The following is a 21481-nucleotide window of genomic DNA, read 5'->3' as shown; positions in this document are numbered from 1 at the left end:
GCAATCATGGCTAGAAAAGGTAAAACTGACCATGGGGGAGGAGGGGGGAAGGGAGAGTAGAGGGAAGAAAGGGGGGAGAGAGGAGCAGAAGGAGGGGGAGAGGGAAGGAGGGGATTGGAAGGGGGAGGGGAGGGCAGGGGGAGGGGGAAGGCAGAGATTGGAAGGGGAGGGGAAGGAAGGGGAGACGGAAGGAGGAGGGAAGGGGCAAGAGGGGGGATAGGAGGGCAGGTTTGATCATTTGCTTTTTGAGTTCAGGGGAATTTACTCCTGTGCAATCATGTTTAGCACAGGTGACACTGACCTGGGGGGAGGGGCAGGAGAGGGGGGAGATTGGATGGGTGGGCACTGGGCAGATGGAAAGCCCCTTTCCTTTCCAAAAGGAAAACATTGTGAATAGTATCATTCTTTTTAAGGGTTTCTGCCACCTTTTTATTCTACAGCAGGCACATGTAGCCTCCCACTCAAATTTAAACCAAAGCTGTCCGTGGGCACATCCACACCAGAACTTTATTTCACTTTAGACAGTCATGGCTTCTCCCAGAGAATCCTGGGAAGTGTAGTAAAGTGAAGGGTAATGAGAGTTGCTTGGAGATGCCGTTTCCCTCAGAGCTTCAATCAGAGCAGCTGTTAAACCACTCTGACCACTGGAGCTCTGTCAGGGGAACAGGAGTCTCCTTTCAGCACCCTTCACAAACTACATTTCCCAGGATTCTTTAGAGAAAGTCATGACTGTTTCAAGTGGACTAAAGGTCTGGTATGGGTGTGGCCCCCTGATTAGCTAAGCCCAGCAGCTGTGAGTCTGGCTTTTGGAACACTGACAGTTGGTTCTCACTGAGGGTGCATAGCCTTATCATTGAGTTCAATGTTAAATTTCTTAAATTAATTAAAAATCAGCCAGGCACTTTTAAAAACTTTTATTTATTATTTTGTTTATATCCCGCCCTTACTCCCTGCAGGAGCTCAGGGCAGCAAACAGAAACACTAAAAGCACTTAAAAACATCATAAAACAAACTTTAAAATACATCAAAACAACCTTAAAAACATTTCTTTAAAAAGCCCCAAAACCATCTCAAAAAAGCGTTTTAAAACCATATTGTTTAGAAAAGAAAAAAAGGTTAAAAAAATAAATAGAAAGCAATTCCAACAGATGCAGAACTTTTAAACTGCAGAAGATAAATGTCAGAGTATGGGGCAAGGTCAGTAATGGGATTACAAGTACTCTGTGAACATGGCTGATTTTTAATTAATTTCAACTAATTATGAGAACTCTGACAGAAAAAGGTTCAAAAGCGGGTGTTTTCTCTTTCTTTTTACACTTTTAACTCTCCATGCTCTCTGACTTTGTGTATGGCAATGAAAATTGAGAGGATTATTAAGCAAGCGTTTCTGGGTTCAGGACTGTAAGTTTTGTAAGGTTTTGTTTTGAAATGAGCTTATGGGAAGCATCAGAATGGCATGGGGGGTATTTTCAATTTAACATTGCAGAGTGCGAAAACTCCATGCTGGCTGTATAATATTTATCTCAGTGCGCAGCCCTGATACTGGAAACCAGTGCAGAGATCAAGCCCTACCTAGACAGAAAGAACTGCTCAAGTCGCCTGGAAGCTCCACCGTGGAATCCACGAACCCTGCCTCTCCTAGGTCCCAAAGGGAATTCTTTTGATGGAGCAGAGTCGAGGGAGGGTTAACTCTGCTTACATCACGGCAGTCACACCCTCCCACCTTCCCCGGGCGTTTCCGCCGGCTCTGAAGACGGCGGCCGCTCCAGGTAGCTCTGCAGCCCTTCTGCTCACCTGCGCAGAGAGCCCGCCTCTATCCAACTCTCGCCTTCGCTGCCGGGCTGGCTCCGGCTTTCCCTTCCGGCTCGCGGCGCAGGCGCACAGCAGGAAAGGAAGCGGCAGCATGGCCACTCGAGCTAAGCGAAAGAGAGCAGGAGGGCCGCCCGCTTCCTGGGAGGAGGAAGGCGGCGGCGAGGGGGTGGACTCGGACAGCGATGAAGAGAGTGATGAGGAAGAGGAGGAAGAAGAGTTAAATGAGGTGAGTGAGTGGCTGGAATTTCTTTCTCTTCCGTCGCATCTACCCCTGTCAGACAGCATCGCCATTACTTTTAAAGCAACTTGTATCTTTCCCCAAATGCGCCTGTAGCTCGCTGCTCTGCACAAAGGTTCCAAAACTACAGCCGGGCCTTTCTCTCTTTCTGCTCCTCTCAAGTTGGGCTGTCGCTTGGCTCTCCCAGCCCAAGCCTCCCTTGCGCCGTTGAGAGAGGCCCGCTCCCTGTCTGTCACTGTTCAGCCGTCTGTTCCGCTCTCAAATTTCCGTCCTTTCTCTTCTAGCCGTTTCCCGTCCCGTGATTTTATCTTCCCCAGTCTCCTTTCTCCATAGGCGCGACCTTAAGGTACTTCTCCCCCTAGCCCCAGACTCCCCGTCTCCAGCAGCCGTGGAGGACCTATGGGTCACCAAAACGCTGTTGGACTCTAATACCCATCAGCCTCGGCGAGCATGGCCAATGGCCAGGGACGATGGAACTTGTAGTCCAACAAGCCCCGGAGGGCCGCAGGTTCACCATCCCTGTCATAGAGGCGTGGATGGCTTAATTTGAGGGCAGGGCTTACTGCTGGACTCTGTTTTTGGTGCGAGGACACATCCCAGGACTATATGAAATAAATAAATATTGGAAAGGCTCTCTGAATACGTGCAGGTTGTTGTAAACTTACCAGCTGATAATTCAGGTCTCCTTTGTCACCAAGAGTGCAAACTGAGTTGGTGAGAAGCAGCTTTCATGTGGCTTGACAGTTTTACCGTTTTGGGGCAGCAACCATAACACTAGCACCCAGTCTGAAGTGGGCTTAGCAGTCACTCTTGAAAGTGGCGAACTGACACAAAAACACTGTTGCATCCTCTATTGCATGGGAGGGTGGGGGTAAGTAACTCCTAAGATCTCTTTCAGGGGCCATTCTTGAGTGTCTGCCATTAAGCTTTGTTAGGTTGCCATGCACTACTCTGTGGTGGCCCCAAAACTGTGGAATTCTACTCCAATTGACTTTTATCCTGGCCCATCATTACAAGTGCATAGGCAGGCCTTGAATATCTTTTCACTGCTGCTTTTAACCAAGTCTATAGATACCTGTGGTTTCAGAGTAGTATGCTAAAAGTAATTTATACAGTTTTCTAGTGTGGCTATTGTATCTTGTCCACTCCTTTTTATGTACATTGCTTTCTGAGGGCATAGAAAAATTGGTTTTTAAATAAAAGAAGACAGTTCGTTGCGCAAGGACTGACTGATTATTGGTTCCTCACCCACCCCCCTCCAGTTTATGGTAATGTTACAAATGCCACAAATTGACACTTGTATATACTAATAATCTATCTCAGATAAATCTTTAGCAATTCTAAGATACGAATTTTTTTCATTGACTTCAATTTCATGGCAAACATCTGTGTGATTTGGCCTTTGTGTTTATTTACAGGAAGTAAATGTTGAATTTGAAGCACATTCATTATCTGATAATGATAAGAATGGAATAAAAAAATTACTGCAACAGGTACATATGTCTTATCTTGTGATATTTGGTTGTAACTTTGTTAAAATATAATGAAAGGAAAGACCATTAATATTATGAATAAATTGTGGTGGCTCTTCCTCTTTCAACAAGCCTTTTAATAAGAGACCTTATCCCAGTCTCTGTGTTGGAATTACTTTTTTATATGTTTTTAAAGTTTTTTAAAAAATATGTTTTTAAAGGTTTTTTGAAATATGTTTTGTTTTAACGTTTTTAAATGTTTGTTTAATTTGTTTTAAAGGTTTTGGGTTTTAAGATGTTTTAGAGTGGTTTTAGTGCTTTTGTTTGGCACCCTGGTTTCGTTCTAGGAGAAAGGGTGGGATATAAATGTAACAAATAAATAAATAATAAACAAATTATAACTCTGAGTGCCTTTATGGTCCCCCAAACTGTTGAAAAACTCTGTTAGACTCAGAACGCTGATTCTGTTGCATCTTCACAATCTGCAATATTTGTATCCCAGTTCAACAATATTTTAGGGTCAAATTAGACATTTACATTAAAAACATATTTGAATCCCATACTTAGGATTCCCATTATGGGTCCCAGACTGAGATTGTGAGGAGGGGATAACTTTCTTTTCTCCCCCACTGCTGCTATTTGCCCTGAAGTTGCTGTGAGGAGATGGGGCAGAGGGCACGGTCCGGATCAGGGAAACTGCTGTTGCCTTCTATTACCATATTATTATTTTTAGTCACCTTCTACAATCATCTCAAGGTGATATGCAAAAATAAATAAATATTAAAAACACAAATATTTGAAACAAATTAACATTGACACCCATGGCAGAAGCCCATTCATCTACCTTGGAAAGCCTGTTGAAACAAAAATGTCTTCAATTGTTTCTGGAAAGTTCAGATAATGAAAAAGATATGGAGAATCCTAAGCATGGGGTTCAAAAATACCTTTAATGTAATATGTAGTTTGAATCTCTCTGGGTAGCCAGAAACAACAACATTTAATATTCCAAGTGGGCCAACTTCAAGGTGTTAATTAATATGTAAAGCCCTTAGCTTAGGACCAGTTTACTTGCATCCACTCAGAAAAAAGTCCCATTGGGTTGTATCCAACATAACACTAAGTAAGCATCTTGTCAGCACAAGGCTTTCTGTTTGTGCAATGGAACTTTCCCACTGTCTCCTCTTTCCCCCTGCACCCCCCAATCTTTTCTAGGGGTTCCCCCAATCCTCCGGAACAGATTTGAGGAGAGTATGGGGGAAGGAGAGGGGAATAAGTCCCATTGCACAAGCAGAAATCCTTGTGATGACAGGATTTGTTAGTTGAATACTGCCCATTGAGTCTAATGGTACTTACTTACAGGTAAGTGTTTATATGATTAGAGCCTAAGTATGGCGTAATAGAAACCTAAGCAAGTTGTACTAAATTCAAATTTATTTTGGCCCTAGAATGCTGGCCTAATACTAGTTTTCATGGACATGGTGTGGCTGTTTCTAGCAGACAGGGCAAGAACGCTACAAGTTGTGACTGACAAATCAGATTCCACAAAGCAATATCAGTCTTAATAAGTGATTCATAATAGAAAATATATTCCTAATTAAAGCCTGCACAATTGTTTCCCCACTAGCTGTTTCTAAAGGCTCCTGTTAATACAGCTGATCTGACTGATATATTGATACAACAAAATCACATTGGGAGTGTTATCAAGGTAAGATTTGAAAACTGTCTTAATACAGGACACTTTGTAGCATATATCTATCGTGCGTTAGCAAGATATATTGATCATAGTGGCATCTTTTCTTAATACAGTAGGGCTCCACTCATACAGCGGGTTACGTTCCGGACCCCTGCTGTAAAGCGAAAACCACTGTAAAGCGGAACCCATTGACTAACATTGACCAAAATGGTGCCCAACGGCAAAAAAACACCGTAAAAGCAGAACAAGTGCTGTAAGAGCGGGGCCTTTCTGCAATTGACATCCGCTGCATTAGCAGAACGCTGTAAAGCCTGGCCTCATCCTATACAAATTGGAGCAGATTGCAAACTAGTCTAGGGAAAATAAAAACAAAAGTATTTGAATATAGGGCATTACAGAAAGGGAAAAAGTATTCTTGCACTTTTGTTAATGGGCTACACAAGTGCATTTTGGCCTGGAACCCAAATATCTGAAGGAGTGTATCTTCCTATACCAGCCTGTCTTTGCCCCAAGAGTGTTAGAGGAGGCTGGGCCAGGTTCCATCACTTAGAGCTGGGCTTCCCAAACTGGTCTCTGAGCTTCATTCAGGTGGTCTGCATGTCCACATTAAATATTCATTGTTATGTGCCTTCAAGTCGATTACGACTTATGCTGACCATATGAATCAGTGACCTCCAATAGCATCTGTTATAAACCTGTTCAGTTCTTTATATTGATTCTTAATTGCATGTTATATTTTGTTTATTGTATTACAATCTGAATTCTGTGGAATTCAAATTTAAATACAATAAAAACAATGTAAGAAATAAAGGCACAAACATGCAATTATAAATCATCCAGCATCCAGTACAGGGCATTACAATTGCTATAGCAGGCAGAAAAATCATGAAGCTGTCCACCAAGACCATCAGCAATTTTCAAACTGTCCATGGGGAAAAAGAAGTTTGGGAACCAGTGGTTTAGAGAAATCCATTGTGTTGTGATGCATGAAAGAGCCTTCTCTGTAGTGACAACCTAGTTGTGAAATGCTCTCCTATCAGAGATGCAACTGGCACACATGCTGTTGTCTTGGCACCAGGTTCAGACATATTTGTTTGCCCTGGCATTTAAAAAGTTTTTGTTTTGATTGTTTAATCTGCTCTGTTGTTGGTTGTTTATAGCTGCCTTAATTTGATACTGTTACATTTGAAAATACTATTGTTGCTGTATGGTTCTTTTCTTTGATGTACCCTGCCCTAGTATCCGTATGGATGAAAGGAATGTTATAAATATTTTACTAAATAAATAAAATATTTATTAACAATATTTATACCCTGCCCTTCCATTGTAAAAACAAATGTTCATGGGGGCTTACAGCATATTTAAATATAACCATAACAGCACAAAAAAAATCTAAGCAATTTCTTAAAAGCCCTAAAGAACAGGGTTGCTTTATTAAAAATTCTTCAGTGCAGTAAACCAGATTCTTAGCCAGGTGATGGAAGATTAAGGCTACAATCCAGTGCACACTTACCTGGGAGTAAGTCCCATTGAACCCAATGGAGGTTACTTCTGAGTAGACATGTATGATTGATTGATTGATAGTTTTATTACGGTCAGGGACCAGCAAATGTATTGGATTGCAGCCTTAGTGGGGTTGGTTGGGGGGTGCTAACTGACTTCAATAGGCCGGACACTGCCACAGGGAAGGCTATCTCTTACGTCTCAGCCAGTCACACCTTCATCACTGGGACACAGAGCAGAGCCTACCCTACAGATCTTAAAGAGTAAGCAGGCTCATATGGTAAGGGGTGGTTCCTCAGTTTTCCTGCATTATGCATCCTTATTTTCAGATACTGAAAGTATAATTCTGAAGTTTCAACAGGCATGAGCTTATTTTTACTCATCATCAGCAGAGCCTAACAAGTGCTTGCAACAGTCACAGAAAATATGTTGTTGTTGTTTATTGAATTTAAATCCTGGCCTTCCTCTTGAAGGAGGCCAGGGTGGCAAATGTATCAATAAAAACAACTGAACATGCTAATAACCATTTTTCCTGGTAAGCCATTGCATACAGTTTGACCAGAAATCATGGCACACACAAAAAAATACAATCCTGCCTTCACATCTCTGAAAGATTCATATAATCCATGGACTTGTATTTGGACATTTCACCCAGGAGCCAGACATAACTGGGTACTCTCCACACTTTTTGGTTTATGTTTCTATCTCCACTCATCCTAAGAAGGTGACCCACTGCTCTGCTTACATGCCAGGGCTACAGGAATGGAATACATAATAGCTGGAATCTTAGTGACCAACAGGAAAATTCTAGCAAGACTCTGGCATGAATGCAAATTTCTGATCCCCGATAGTTAAAAGACTCTAGGTGTATATGATATCTATCTGATAGAACTATGGAGCAAATGGGTCACAATTTTGAGGTGGATTTAATGACACTGTCTTAATTGAAGGAGTTGGCCATAGCTGATACATTAAAGTGATATTTCACTAAGTAAATTGAACTGTTCAAGTGTGCCAATTTCATGTAGCTATAGTTTAGTGGAACACTGATTAGAACTATTTGAACTACAAATGAAACCTTGGTATATACTACTGACTTTGCTTTTACCTATAATATTCAAAAATATTTTCCTTTCCTAGACCTAGGACATCCATGAGTACTTTATCCCAGATTGCCTGCCCTTGGAACTGTATAATAGGTGGGAAGATTATATATGCAGATGGTGTGCATGTTTATTAAAATACGCTACAACGACAGACACCCCTGTTTGTGTATGCTTACCTGAAAGAAAACCCTGCTGTGTATTTTAGGATTTGTTTTTGAGAAAACCTGCATAGGGTTGTTTTCATAGTCTTTTGTTGAATATTAGTAGACCATGATACTGGCAGGAAGAGTTAATAGCAATGTGTAGGAGAAAATGCAACTGAATGTGTTTTCTTCTTTATTTTCTTTTTAATAGCAAGCAGAAGTTTTAGAAGAAAGTGATGATGATGAAGATGATGATGATGATGAGGTTTTTGGCATCATAAGCCTCTTAAACTTAACTGAAAGGAAGGTCAGTAATAATATTTTGTTTATAACTATAATAGCTTGCCTCTCTTACTGAAAATGTAATATTTGATTATTTTGGCACCTCAGTATTACCTATCCTGCCCCTTTTTAATTCTTTAATTGATACAGTAAGTTTTTTCTATCTGATATTGGAGTGAAATGTACTCCAAGGAAACAATACAAATAAAATAACTGGTGGAAGTTATTAATCAAAACACAATTTCCAAAAGTCTTCAATGAGAACATTTCTTGTTCAGTACAACAGTATAGTTGCACACAATTCATTAGGATCAACAATACCACTGAATGTAAAGTACAAAAACCTATAAGCATGGTATGTGGGATCTAATTGATCCCCACAATTTTTTTAACATACTGTGTCATTAACATACATATAGCATAACTATAACTGTTACACGAGTATAACCATGTAATAGTCATGAGTTGTGAATTACCTGTAACAATTCCAACCATAGTACAAGCTTTTCAAGCACTCTGTGCTTGATCACTACATTTCATAACTGCGTGAACTGGATAAATAAAATGGTTCCATTGAAGCAAATTGCTATAATTTTCTGTCATTGTTTTGTTTGCAGAGATAATGCTTTTGCCTTTTCTTGGTGTCAGCAGTGACAGGCCTGATAAGTTCTGAGGCTGTCTCTCTTAAAATTCTAGGCAAGCTGGCTGTGTAGCTATAGACTCAACGAACTCTAGACTTGAGCCCTTGGGTGTTCTCACCATTATGAGCTGTCCAGTTTCCAAACAATATAGGCATTCAGGCAAGCAGTGTCTACTAGATTTAGAAAAACCACCATTGGCTACTGTTTGATCATCTGTTTGAAAGTGTATGTGGACACAGGTGTCCATGCCACCTTCAATGTCTTTATAATAAATAATAATCTCAGTCTTGGAATTTTGGTCTGAGGTTGTTGTACTTTTTATGCATTGAAGAAATAAGAATCATTTTCCTTTCTTCCTTTGATACATAACTTACAAGTGTCAAAAACTCTAGAAAACCCAAAACATTGCTATTGACACTTCTGGATTCATACACAAGGAACTCTGGCAGAATTTCTGCTTGGTTTCTTTTTCTTCAGTACATCAATAAGAGCCAGGTTTTTCTTAGCTAATCCCCTGACCAGTGACAAACTGGTGAAGAAGTTATTAGTTGCTATATTCCAGAGCCCTGTAAATGTGTTGTTAGTTTTTCAGTCACCGTCTAGCCTAGAGTTTGAGCTACTGAGACAACAGACACAGCCAGAATTTTATGCCATACTTTGTGAGTTTGGATGGCATATACTGCCTTGCTGGACATTTTCCTCTGAATGGCACTAATTGTTCATTAACTGTAACTTTCTCATATGGCATTAAGCATTGTAGGTTGGTGAACATCCCACAGGTCATGTACAGGGGTGGGCTTGTCTCTCATATTTGTAATTCAGCATTGAAGACAATAATAAAATCTGAGGATTTTAATTATTCTTTTGATGGTAGACAGTAACATGCCCCAGAAACATTGAGAGCAACCCTCAACAACACATTTTGCAAATATGTTTCTGCAAAGAAAGAAAAGTGGTCATCTAAGGTCCTTAGATGTCCTTAATTGTTAATTAACAATTGCTATTAAGTCTGGCCACCTGCTGATGCAGGTTGTTTCCAAACATTTGCAACTGAGATTGCAGTGACCCTCAAAGCCAAATTAGTAAGTTTTGTGCAAAATGATAACTATGATGAAAAGCAATTTTGTTGGGTTACAATGAGGGGGGGAGTTTAAAAATCTAGGTTTATTAACAGGTTTTCAAATGTGTGGGATACTATTGACCCTTAATACCATTTGTAATGATGTTAAGGGAAATGAGTAATTTTTCTGTTACAGAAGTTTGGAAAAATACTTTTTCATCTTCTCTGCTTCTTTTTCACATGAAATGGACAGAACAGGTTCAGCGCTATGCGTTTGTAGACATGGCGAATAAAAACAGTTGGTAGGATCATTCTGACCTGACCCTTTGTGTGCCTGGCCATATGACTTTCCATGTTATTTAAATATTAAAATGATTTTTAAAAAATCCTAAATTCAATTTCTACAACTTTAAGAATCCTTTTTAAAAATATCAACCGTGGGTAAGGGAAGGATGTTAGTTTGCATGGGGTCTAAATGAGCATATAAATATAGAGAAATGGAGCATATGCATGTAGCAAAAGTGAAAGAATAAAAGTACAAAATTGACAAAGAATCACAGTGATTGACTATAATTTGATTTTGTGATAAGACTTGCATGAGCCATGACACTGTTTTAGAATATCACTATCCATGTTAGTGGCTGATATCCAACTAAGGCTGCAATCCAATATATGTCTATTCAGAAGTAAGCTCCATTGGGTTCAATGGGATTTACTCCTAGGTAAGTGTGTATTGAATTGCAGCCCTTAGTCATACTTGGATTCATTGAAATCAGTGGACTTACATTGGATATCCTCTGCTATCTGTTCACTCTTTCTGTGCCTGAGTGCAATCATGCTTAAGAACTGTGGAAATAACTGGTGAATGAAAGGCTATTTCTGTGAGGCAAGATTATGGAGGTACTGGAATGGTATTACCAATAAATATTTATAAACTGAGTAAATCCAGTAGTAGTTTCCTGTTGTTTGGCTTATAATTTTGTTCAAGCTAGCAGCAATGTGATTTTTAAAGCATTTATTTGGCACTTTTATTTGTTGTATTAGGCAATTTAAGCTGAAAGAGTATTTCATATTATACTTGTTAGTATTTTTCAGTCACATGGCTGGTTTTGTGGCTTTGAGCAAGAATGAAATGCAAAAGCTTGGTTACAACTTTTGTCCTTCTTTCAGAATTAAACCCCCCCTCCATGCATTCGTTTGAGGGTTGATTAAGTAATTTAAAAAACAAATTTCTACAAATCATTAAAAATCACAGCAAGAAATTTTCCACAGCCCTGTAAAACAATGCCCAGAAGGTCTCTTTTCAGGTTATCTTATGTCAATAATTATTCTGTAATGCAAAGAAAATATGTCCTTTGATTTCTAGGGTACTGAATGTGCTGAACAAATTAAAGAGCTGGTTTTAAGCCAGTGTGAGAAGAACTGCGAGCAGAGTATGGTTGAACAGCTGGATAAGCTCCTAAGTGACACCACCAAGCCTGTGGGCTTCCTGCTAAGTGAAAGATTCATTAATGTACCTCCCCAGATTGCTCTGCCCATGCACCAGCAACTGCAGTAAGAACTTTTCCAAAATCATTTTTGAACACAAATTTATATCCTTGGATGACCTCTGAAATCTTATTTAAATGGAAATGTGTAGAATAGGAAGAAAAAGGTCTCCTGAGAAGCAGAAACCAACATTTTAGTATCAATCTCTTAAAGCGACCTTTGATACTAGCATTCAGTATCTGACATATTGTGAATAGGTTCCTTTTACTTATATGTGAAAACTCTTTGTAAGAGGTGAAAAAAGCTGGTTAGAAGTACACAACAATGTACTGGATCCAGACAAATGTGTTCCATAAAATAGTTTTAAGAGTTATGCTGTGGCTGGGAGAATACTAATTAAAAACAACCATGTGTTGTTCTAACCGTTAATCTTTTATTATAGTGGGTACTGTTCCTAGCTGGGGAGTGGAAGATTGGCTACAGCAAATTCTGTAAATTTCTGAACTTTGAATAAATACCTGAAATATATTTTAAGATCATAGGCTGGTATGTCAGACGCATATCAGAGATTGGTAAGCAGTTTTATAAAAGCTGGTGCCAAGAATTCAGAGAAGAGTCTCAAATTGTAAGGATTTTGACTGGTGGTAGTGGTGATAGAATAATTTTCTCTTTCGTGGCCTCATGTTCTTCTTTGTTAATGCAAAGACTTCCTCTCCTCGTGCCTCCCCCCATCTGCTTTAGAAAGTTGGGGGGGGGGACCCAGAACAGATGGGGATGTGTGGGGCATGAAAGGAAGTCCCATTGCACAGGAAGAAGTCCTTGCATTAACAGGATAACTTTGTTAGATACAACCCAGTGTCTGGAAGGGAGAATGAAAGAGTTGGGTGCAGTCATCATAGCAGTATGGCCACTGTGTGCACAATTTAATCCCACAACAGTGAGAACCCCACTTGGAGAATTTTACTCACCATAGGTGAATGGGCAAGGGAGTAACTATAAGCCTGTCGTTCATGTGCATAACTGAGGATCTAACCCCATGTTACATTAATTGTGTGGCTTTCAGCCATATCAGATTTTAAAAAATAATAATCTAGAGGGTGGGTGGAATTTCCACTGGGATCACAACATGTGGAGAGGGATGACTTGACCATTCCTTGGCCATTATGACAATGAAAATTGCCCCACCATGCTGCAATTAATAATGGAGAAAAAGCTCCCATTGGCACCAATGGAAATTAACGTTAATTGTAGCCTGGGTGTGCAGGATTTCAATCAGATGGTGGCTGCAGAGAGAAATTTACTTCCCTGTATGTTGTAGTGCCCATGGAGATCAGGGTTCCCCATGCCTAGGATTAAATAAAAATATCTCCCGACATGGCAGCAAACCACACAGTTAACGTAATGTGTAATTAGGCCTTGAGTGCTCGTGGGAAGCAGAATACATCCAAGTTTCAAAGGTTCAAGCTACAGATTTAATGGAGAGGCTGCCTGGTGCGCAAAGCAATAATATTCATGGCAAAGTAGAGGAGGGAGTTGGACTCTAGGGGAGACACAAGGATTCTTGTAAGAAGCTATGCAGTGTTTATTTGGGAGTTTTCAAAGGATATTTAAGTGTTTAAATCAGGTTTCTCTTATTGTGCCATTAAAGATCATTCATCTGCTCTGTTTAATAGTACTCTAGTTATCCGAGGCATGAACTAGTTTTTTAAAGGTAAATCCTAAAATAAAGTATTTTTCCAACTGTGGCCTGGGAACCACCAGCGGACCTCAGTGTCACAGCCTGACCCCTGGTTGCGCAGCAGCTTTTTGATTGGACAGGTGCTAGTGGCAGGAGCTCTCTGCATGTGCTGTACATGGGCACATATGGGAGCAGGAGTTGGTTAGAGAATGAGGTTGTTGCAAGCAAAACTGAAGGGGAGGAAAGGAAAGAAATAGAAGAGAGGAAATGGATGATGTGGCCCGCTGAGTGTGTTGGTCATGAAAAGAATGGGCTGATGGAGGGAGAGGATAAAGGTAAATGCCTGTGGGGCTGATGGAGAGCAGTCTGGCTCCTCTCTTTCTCTCACCAACCCTAGCCTGCCTGCCTGCCTGCCTGCTTGGCCTGCTGCTTAGCCAGGATGCTTCTGAAGGGAAAGAGCCAAGGGGGTGATAAAAGGTTAACATTTTCAAAAGTAAAAACTGGAAATAGAGAAAGTGGGGATAAGAGATGAAAGCTGTTATAGGAGAAGGAAGTGAGGGTGAAAGTAGCAGGGTGTTAACACCCAGGTTTGCACTAGAGAACACTCTTGCACTCTTCTGTCCCTTTCCAGTTACTTTTTAAACTTATTTCCCTCCCATTGGAAACAATGGGAAGGGAATAATTGGGAATAAACTATGCCAGCTCCTGCCTTCCCCTGGTCCACCCTCACTAAGCACCCTTTTTGGCTGTCACCAGAGCTCCGACATTGATGGGCTGTAGCAAGGGCTGCAGAAGTTTCCATGGCAGAGAAGATGGAGAATCTGACACCAGAACTCCCCCTTGAAAGTTAGAGCTCCCTCTGATGGTTCCTGTGGCCCTTAGAACACCCTTCCAGGGAACCATAGCTTTGCAGGGCCTGTGAAGGAGCGTTCTCATTTGTTTATTTATGATACAATTTCAGCAAAGCAGTGTTTTTTCCTGTGGAGTGGGGTAAAGAGAGGTAGTGTGAATAGGCCAAAGGAGAAACAGACACATCAGAATCAGAATGTTCCCTTTTGTATTCTGATGGCAATAAGAGCATTTGTTTTTCAGAATGTTTTTTCCCCCACCTCTTAAGGGCTGGTGGAGCAGTGTGTTTATGCACAGATCTGAGGGTTGCATTGGCACTTGAGGAAGCACTGTTGTGGCAAAGCAGCTTATTGTCGTCGTTGTTGAGGATTGGGCTGAAAATGTATGAATCTCTAGTGTGAGGACTGGGCATGATAGAAGTATTTTTCAGTTGACATTTCCTGCAGTTTTGCATAGTTTAAGTGAAGCATGAAGGGATTTTGGATGTAAAATGTATTCTTATTTCTAGGAAAGAACTAACTGAAGCTCAAAGAACAAACAAACCTTGTGGAAAATGCTACTTCTATCTTCTAATTAGCAAGACTTTTACTGATAAGAAGAAGAATGCTAGAAAAAAGGGAAGCCGCACCCACCAGAAAGAAGAACTGATGTTTTCAAATGCTGAGGAAGAATTCTTTTATGAGGTGAGACTTTGTTGTTGTTGTTGCTGTTCAGGTTTCTAAGTGCACTTTGATTAATACCGGAACCTAAAACTAGTATGGCGCAGGCAAATGGTTTAGCATAGATAGTGTCTGGTGACGTTCCTAACAAACTGAAGAGTGTCGTGTCACTCATCTACAAAGGTTTGGTCTCGGGGTCATGTGGTACAACATTGGGATGGAAGGACATGTAGGAGGCTGATTTGGGTACCATGACTGAAGTCAGCTTGGAAGCTAATATGGCAAAAACCTCCATTTTGCTCCATATCTGCAGGGGTTTGTGAAACCATGCTGAAATTGCTATTGAGCTGGTGTTACACACCTGTGAAGCTGAGATACATAAATCCACGCCTATCATCTGAATACTGGAAAGGGTGTCATATGTTGGTGGTGATGCCCAGTGGTTAATTTTTTTTTTTAACTGTGTCTTCTTCCAGGAGATTTCCGCTGCTGTCTCACAGATTATTCCGCCCTCCCCTCTTCTCATCCATTTTCCCTAAGAATGTGCAGTGGTCAACCCATAAGCATTTGGTGTTATTTGGTGGCTGATAAACTAGAAATAGCACACCATGGGAATCACAATTTCCCCTTCACAAATTCCAAAATAAAGTGTGGAATTTAGCTCTCTTAGAAAAATAAACCCAGAAAAACAGGGTCAGGATGGGTCAAATAAAATCAGATACATTCGTAGGCACATAGTGGCCCCTTCTGACATTTCTTAATCATGAAGGGTGTATTAGGTATTCTTTGAATTTTCACTTATTTTTATGATCAGATGGTATCCATCATTAATCAGCACTGAAAAAATAAAATGTTTAGTCCTTCTGCTTGTAGAGAGATTTGAAAGTACACAGACAATTTCCTCTGCATGCTGCAGTATTCAGCGTTTAGCACTTCTGTGCACTGGGTTATGTGTTAATTTCTCACGTCTTTCACCTTCTCATGACATCACATCAATCCTTGGCAGTGTACTTTCTAAAACTCAAAGATCTGGTTCAGAACACTTTCAAATTGAGTAGTAGTATGAAAAAATAATGTAACTTAATACACAGTTAGGCACATCATGTGTTTTTAGAATATAATATTTGGATTATCTGACAAATAAACAGGGTAAACTAAGTTGTCCAAGGCTGCATCTTAACAAGCTGCTGTTTGGACTTGGCTCATGATGTGTATCCAGAGTCTCCTCCAGGGTGTGAAAAATAGCCTTCTTGAACACCTATCATTGCATACTCCATGCAAGCATTCGAGTAAATCTAGTTATACAGTATATTAAACATTGCATATCAAGTTCTGTAACAGGATACTGAATCTTCAGTTATAACTGAGTTTTGTTTTAATGTCTTTACTCAGCCTTTCTTCATACACAATATAAGCTATATACACATTCTTAATAATTCTTTAAAATGCAGCAGCAGTACAATTGCAGTGCTTGTAACTTGAGTTTGCTTATTTTGTTTTAGAAATCACTTCTGAAGTTCAGTTACTCAGTAGAAGAGGAGAGTGATTCGTGTTTAGGAGGCAGATGGTCTTTTGAAGATGTACCCATGAAACCTTTACGAACTGTGATGGTAATCCCTGCTGACAGGATGAATGCTATCATGGATAAACTCAAAGAATATCTTTCTGTCTAAACCACTTTCTGAGTTAATGGTTTCTGAACCTGCAAGAGTTCCTTGACTTGAGATGTGTCAAGAAATTTTCTATATTTGTTCTGCATTTTGGGGGGATCTCCTTTATATTCTCATAAAATATATCAGCTACACAACTTGCTGTCATTGGCAGGCAGATTGCATTTAAAACATTTGTGTGATTACACATGCAATAAAAATGTTTATTTAATGTATCATTAAATAATTGCTGGACACATTTTTAACTAACTGTAGATGGTTTCCATACTGCTGAAGATGATGGAAAACTCTTACTCCTGCATTTTGTTCTGTTCTAAAATGATTTCTCATGTCACATATTATAAAAACTGATGTTAGGGCATATATTGTACATAGGTTATGTATAGTTCAACATAGTTTGGGATAGCAAACTTATTGAATAATGCATCACTGTTCAGCAGGTCTTTCAGGATTTTTTTTATATTCTTTATCTTCACTGTTTGGTTTTTGTTCCTCATGTGTTGTTGAAATGGGCGATAAATGATTGATTTCTTCCTGCAGAATGGTCTTGCTTTCACTGGTGGATAAATTACTAAAATAGTATTGAGGTGCCAGCTCCACAAATCTGTTAAGAAACAGAATAAACAAGTGAGGGTATATATTTTTAAAGTGGCAATCTTTTGATATTTTCTTTGTTTTATGACTCGTGCAGCAAATGCTTACAGGCAGACACATTTTGATGCATTAAACATAGAGCTGGGCAGTTGGAATCCAGAACTGGTTCCAAAGGAAATATTCCAGGGAAAGTGTATATACAAGCTTGTAGTCTTAAGCATTGCTACAAATTCAGATGTTCCATCTGTGGCACTTGTTTAAACAGATAGTGAGTTCAAAATGATAGAATGAAATCGCCTTTTTAATAACATAGACTGTACTTTACTGCAATTGAAGAATATGGGTTTTGAACCCTTTTAAAAAGTTTTTTTAAAATGTTTTTAATGCTGTTTTGTTTTAATGTATTTTAAGATCTGTTTTTATGATGTTTTAAAGTGTTTTTAGTGCTTTGTTTGCCGCCCTGGGCTCCTGCTGGGAGGAAGGACGGGATACAAATTAAATAATAAATAAATAAAATACAATGTTAATAGCAGTATGAAATCAATGGACAAGTTAACTCTGAATATGTCAATCACCCTATGTTCTTTCACACACAACTAATACATAGCTGTGACATCAAAGTGAAGCAAAATCCATGTAAATTTATTGGAGCTGGAACATTAATGAGCAATGCTTAAAACTCGTAGTGTATGGGTAGTGATCTCTTAATGACTGAATTTATTTGAAAGGCTACAATCCACACAGCAGCAGGAAGCCCTTCCTTTCTTAGATCCACTGGAATAGATAAAAAATGTGCCCTTCTACGGCTTCCCTGAATTTAAATAGGTTATGCGCTAAAGCTTCAGGTACAATTTGCAAAGTGTATACTCACATCGAAGACTATGTTATATTTCAGATATAATTTGCAATACCCACAAATGGAACATCTGAATTTGTAGCAATGCTTACAAGCTTCTATATATGCTTTTAACAGACAAACTAGTAACATTGGGGTTGGAATAGCTGAAGGATAAACATTTCATTTTAAATTTTCTAATTAAAATTTTAATTCCTAATCCATGCTTTTAACCGAAATTTATTTATTAAATAGAAAGCACTCCTAAAATAAATCATCTGTTCAGACAGGAATAGATTCTCACTATAAAGTCAGTAAGACAATGTGACTATAACCTCTACCTTGTTTCCTCTACAAGGCCCATTTTAAAAAACCTAATTATGTCCCTGTTCCAGCAAGCAAACAAACAATGAAGTTACAATAATTTGCTAAAGGGCTGTTTCAGGACAGCTAACGTCTTGGCTTGGACTCATGGGTTCCCTCCCCTAACTAAAATAAACAAATGCATTGAGTGATTCTGCATTTATTTTCAACATCGGATCAGGCCTGCAAGGTAAAATTGTCAAATGGTGAGATTTTAAGAAACTTGTAACATTTCATCTCTTGCTTTCCTTATAACACTTTTAAAATGCTAATAGGTTCATTATTAACTTCCATGGAAATTTCACTTGGATTTCTATAATTCATTGTGAAAGGATCCTAATGAAATTTGAAATGGCTCCCATCAAACAATTTCTAGCATGCGTCATACAATCTTAGCCACATTATAGTTAAGAGATTGGTATCTGCCAAGGAGCCAGATTCCGAAGGAATGGTGGAGCACATGCTTTGTATGCAAAAACTCCCAGGTTCAATCCCTGGCATCTCCAGGGAGGACTAGGAAAGACCCTCGAATGAAAGACGGGAGGGCTGCTGCCAGTCAGCAGTACTGAACTAGATGGACTAATGATCTGACTCAATATAAGGTGGCTTCCTGTGTTCATATCCTACCAGAAATAACAAGACAAAAGTTCAGGAGACCTATCAACATTCTGAAAGTATCATTGCGTGTGATGGGATGCTAGCTTTTTTAAAAAAAAAAACATGGTATTTTACTGCTGGGAGCTAAAAGCAGAGATCACTCATCCCTTCTGTTTGCCCTCCACTTTCCCCAGGCAGCAAACTAGAAGCTAATTTCAATATCTCCCATGTATGTGCTGAATTTCTAAATGACCAGAAGTATATCCCGCATCCATGCCTATCACCAATTACTGAAACTAAAAACAGCTGAAAATATCAATGGGTGGCACCAAATTCCAAAGCAAAATAAAGTAGGCAGCCTTATGTTTTACACAGCATTTCAGTTTCTTTGGTTAAGTTAACGTTTACCAATGCTCAGTTTGAAAAGATTCTGGAGTTTCTTACTGTCATAAAGAAAGTCCAAGGCAAAAATCGAAATCGTTAAAGACACAGACCACAACCCACCAACAACTTATTTTGTGCAAGCATGTATAATCCATTGGATAAGGTGAATACCTGCCAACAGTATAATTCTATGATGCAGTTCTAGCAATAAAAGGGATTTAGCCCATAGTAACAGCCTTCTCTTACAACTCCATTTTCTTTCAGCAAATCTTATACAGGAGATGTTTGTGTTGGATTATGCTCTTAAATTAAAATTATATGATAGACACACGAGTGAAAAAAAATCCCTGCTTCCTTTTACTCACAGGTCAGGTGATATCGCTGAGATGATTTTTATAGAGTTGTTTTCAGCGACACTAAATTCATGGAACACAACCACTCTGGGATCCTTGCAGTGTTGCAGTATATTGATAAAGGGTGAAGCTGAGCTACTTGCCTGTGTGTCAACATTAAGTAGTTTCCAGAGCCATCAACATCATGAGCTATCTAGAATATGAAAAGTTGCAAGGAAATTACATGTAGTTTATCTGGACTTATGCCTATTGCAGTGCATTACCTGCATTCAATTATCCATTAAATAACACAAGAACATAAAGTTATGGTTTTGATGTGGTTAAATTACTATATTTCACAATTTGTAAGTTTATAACGAATTAGAAGAAGACTATAGACTAAACTATAGAATTAAAACAAATTGTGGGGGAATAGGAATGAAAAGAACAGTGCATTATTATTTCCATACAAATGAAAGCAAAGTATTTGGATTAAACTAAGATTATCTGTAATGTTAATAAATTTAGATGAAGCTAACCGTTTGGTTTCCTTATTTGTATAAAGTAACCAGATAAGAGTGCTTTCTTTATCCTCAATACATTTTCTTTCAATCCAAAAGTAGGTGCTGAAACTGAGAGTTCGATTCGTTTCATAATGTCATCCAATTCAACTCTGATAATTTCTGCCATTAGTGCAGAGCAGTTCAGAAAATAATCTTGACACCACTTTTCAGTCGTATGGTCTGGGAGGGAAAAAATGTAATTGTGCTGTTTTTACTAGGAAATCCCATTTCATTAATTAAGTTCAGTGTGACATTCCCAGGTGTGTGTATATGACTGCAGCTTTAATCCTGCAAAAAGGGTTATTCTGCCAGGTCATCTGGAATTAAAGAGATTTTACCTGGCAGAATAACCCTTTTTTGGGATTAAGGCTGCAGTCATATATATGCTTGCCTAGGAATATGCCCCACTGAACAGGATTGCGTTATAAGGTTGCAGTCCTATATCCACTTGCGTGGGAGTAAGTCTCACTGAATTCAGTTGGACTTCTGAGTAGGCAAGTATAGTAATGCATTGTAATTTGTTTTTAAATATATAGGGTTGTATCCAATGCTGCACAAGCAGAGTTCCACTCATTTAACAGAACTTCTGTTTCCTCTCCTCCCCCTGTGCATCCCCCCAATTGTGCTCTAGACAGTCTCCCAGTCTTCTGGAGGTGATTTTGAGGCGGGTGGGCTGAAGACAGGAGAGGAAGGTCTGTTGTGCACATGGAAGTCTGTTGCACAAGTAGAGCTGCAGCATTGGATATGGCTCATAGACTCAAGAGTACCATAATCAGTACACATAGTCTCAACAGTGGAGTCTTAGGTAGCCAAATAAAATGAAATGCAGTGAGCTACTTTTCCATCTTGGTTTGGTTTAGAGTTTATTTAATTTTTTAAAATAGAATAAAAAAAATATTACATAAATCCAAATCATGCCAGGATTGAAAAGAAGCTCATTGCATTTCATTCTTTAAAAATTCTGTTACCAATGACTCCATTGCTGAGATTACATTGTCTCCAGTTTGTGGGTAATATCCAGTGTTAAAGTAGGTCCATTGATTGCAATGGGTTTACTCTGAGTGCAATTCTATGTGTCTACTCAGAAGTCAGTTCAGTTCAATGGGGCTTACTGCCATGTAAGTGGATATATAATTGCAGCCTTGTAGCATAATCCTTAGAAGTAAATCCCATTAAATATTGTTGGTTTTGTCAAAAATTTTAGTGCTTGTGTTCGGTCATCTTGCTCACCATTATATTGACATTACTCTCTCTCTTCACTGGCTCTCTTGGTTCCTTCATGATGCAGTTAAACTTTGGGTACTCATTCCTAAAGTTCTCAATAGTTTGGCCTTCCTTATTACTTATTTTATGCCCACTATGGCATGTCATTTTTTTTGCTGTAAAGCCAAATATCTCTTCATCAAATATCTTTGTCCTTGTTCTTATGCTTCTTGAACATATTTTTCTCTCTTTCCCTCTTAAGAAATACCTTCACATCCCTTTTCATTTGCTTTCTAACTTAAGACTTTTTTTTTTA

At 39.1% G+C, this 21481-nt stretch overlaps 3 protein-coding genes across 5 annotated transcripts in view; 1 reads left to right on the top strand and 2 right to left on the bottom strand.

Annotated features, from left to right (window-relative positions):
* Nucleotides 1-2055, bottom strand: part of UROS (uroporphyrinogen III synthase) — a 55660-nt gene extending 53605 nt beyond the window's left edge. For 2 of the 3 annotated variants that reach the window (XM_061635694.1, XM_061635697.1), the window contains exon 1: nucleotides 1573-1788. The gene's annotated coding sequence lies outside the window, so the exon portion shown is untranslated. The other variant, XM_061635696.1, reaches the window with a different exon arrangement.
* Nucleotides 1785-19929, top strand: BCCIP (BRCA2 and CDKN1A interacting protein). Its single transcript, XM_061635692.1, has 7 exons — nucleotides 1785-2038; nucleotides 3469-3543; nucleotides 5147-5227; nucleotides 8179-8274; nucleotides 11317-11504; nucleotides 14474-14648; nucleotides 16127-19929. The coding sequence occupies exons 1-7, from the start codon at nucleotides 1904-1906 to the stop codon at nucleotides 16295-16297; spliced, it is 921 nt and encodes a 306-aa protein (XP_061491676.1). The 5' UTR covers nucleotides 1785-1903; the 3' UTR covers nucleotides 16298-19929.
* DHX32 (DEAH-box helicase 32 (putative)) overlaps nucleotides 16100-21481 on the bottom strand; it is a 57961-nt gene continuing 52579 nt past the window's right edge. The window contains 4 exon segments of the mRNA XM_061637696.1: nucleotides 16100-16898; nucleotides 19433-19502; nucleotides 19505-19609; nucleotides 19939-20142. Of these exon segments, the coding sequence (XP_061493680.1) occupies nucleotides 16721-16898; nucleotides 19433-19502; nucleotides 19505-19609; nucleotides 19939-20142 (557 nt within the window). The 3' untranslated portion in view covers nucleotides 16100-16720.

Source organism: Rhineura floridana, chromosome 7 (assembly GCF_030035675.1).
Source record: "Rhineura floridana isolate rRhiFlo1 chromosome 7, rRhiFlo1.hap2, whole genome shotgun sequence".
In the NCBI taxonomy this organism is placed as follows: domain Eukaryota; kingdom Metazoa; phylum Chordata; class Lepidosauria; order Squamata; family Rhineuridae; genus Rhineura; species Rhineura floridana.
The sequence above is the reverse complement of the archived record's forward strand: the minus strand, read 5'-3'. Positions and strand labels throughout refer to the sequence as shown.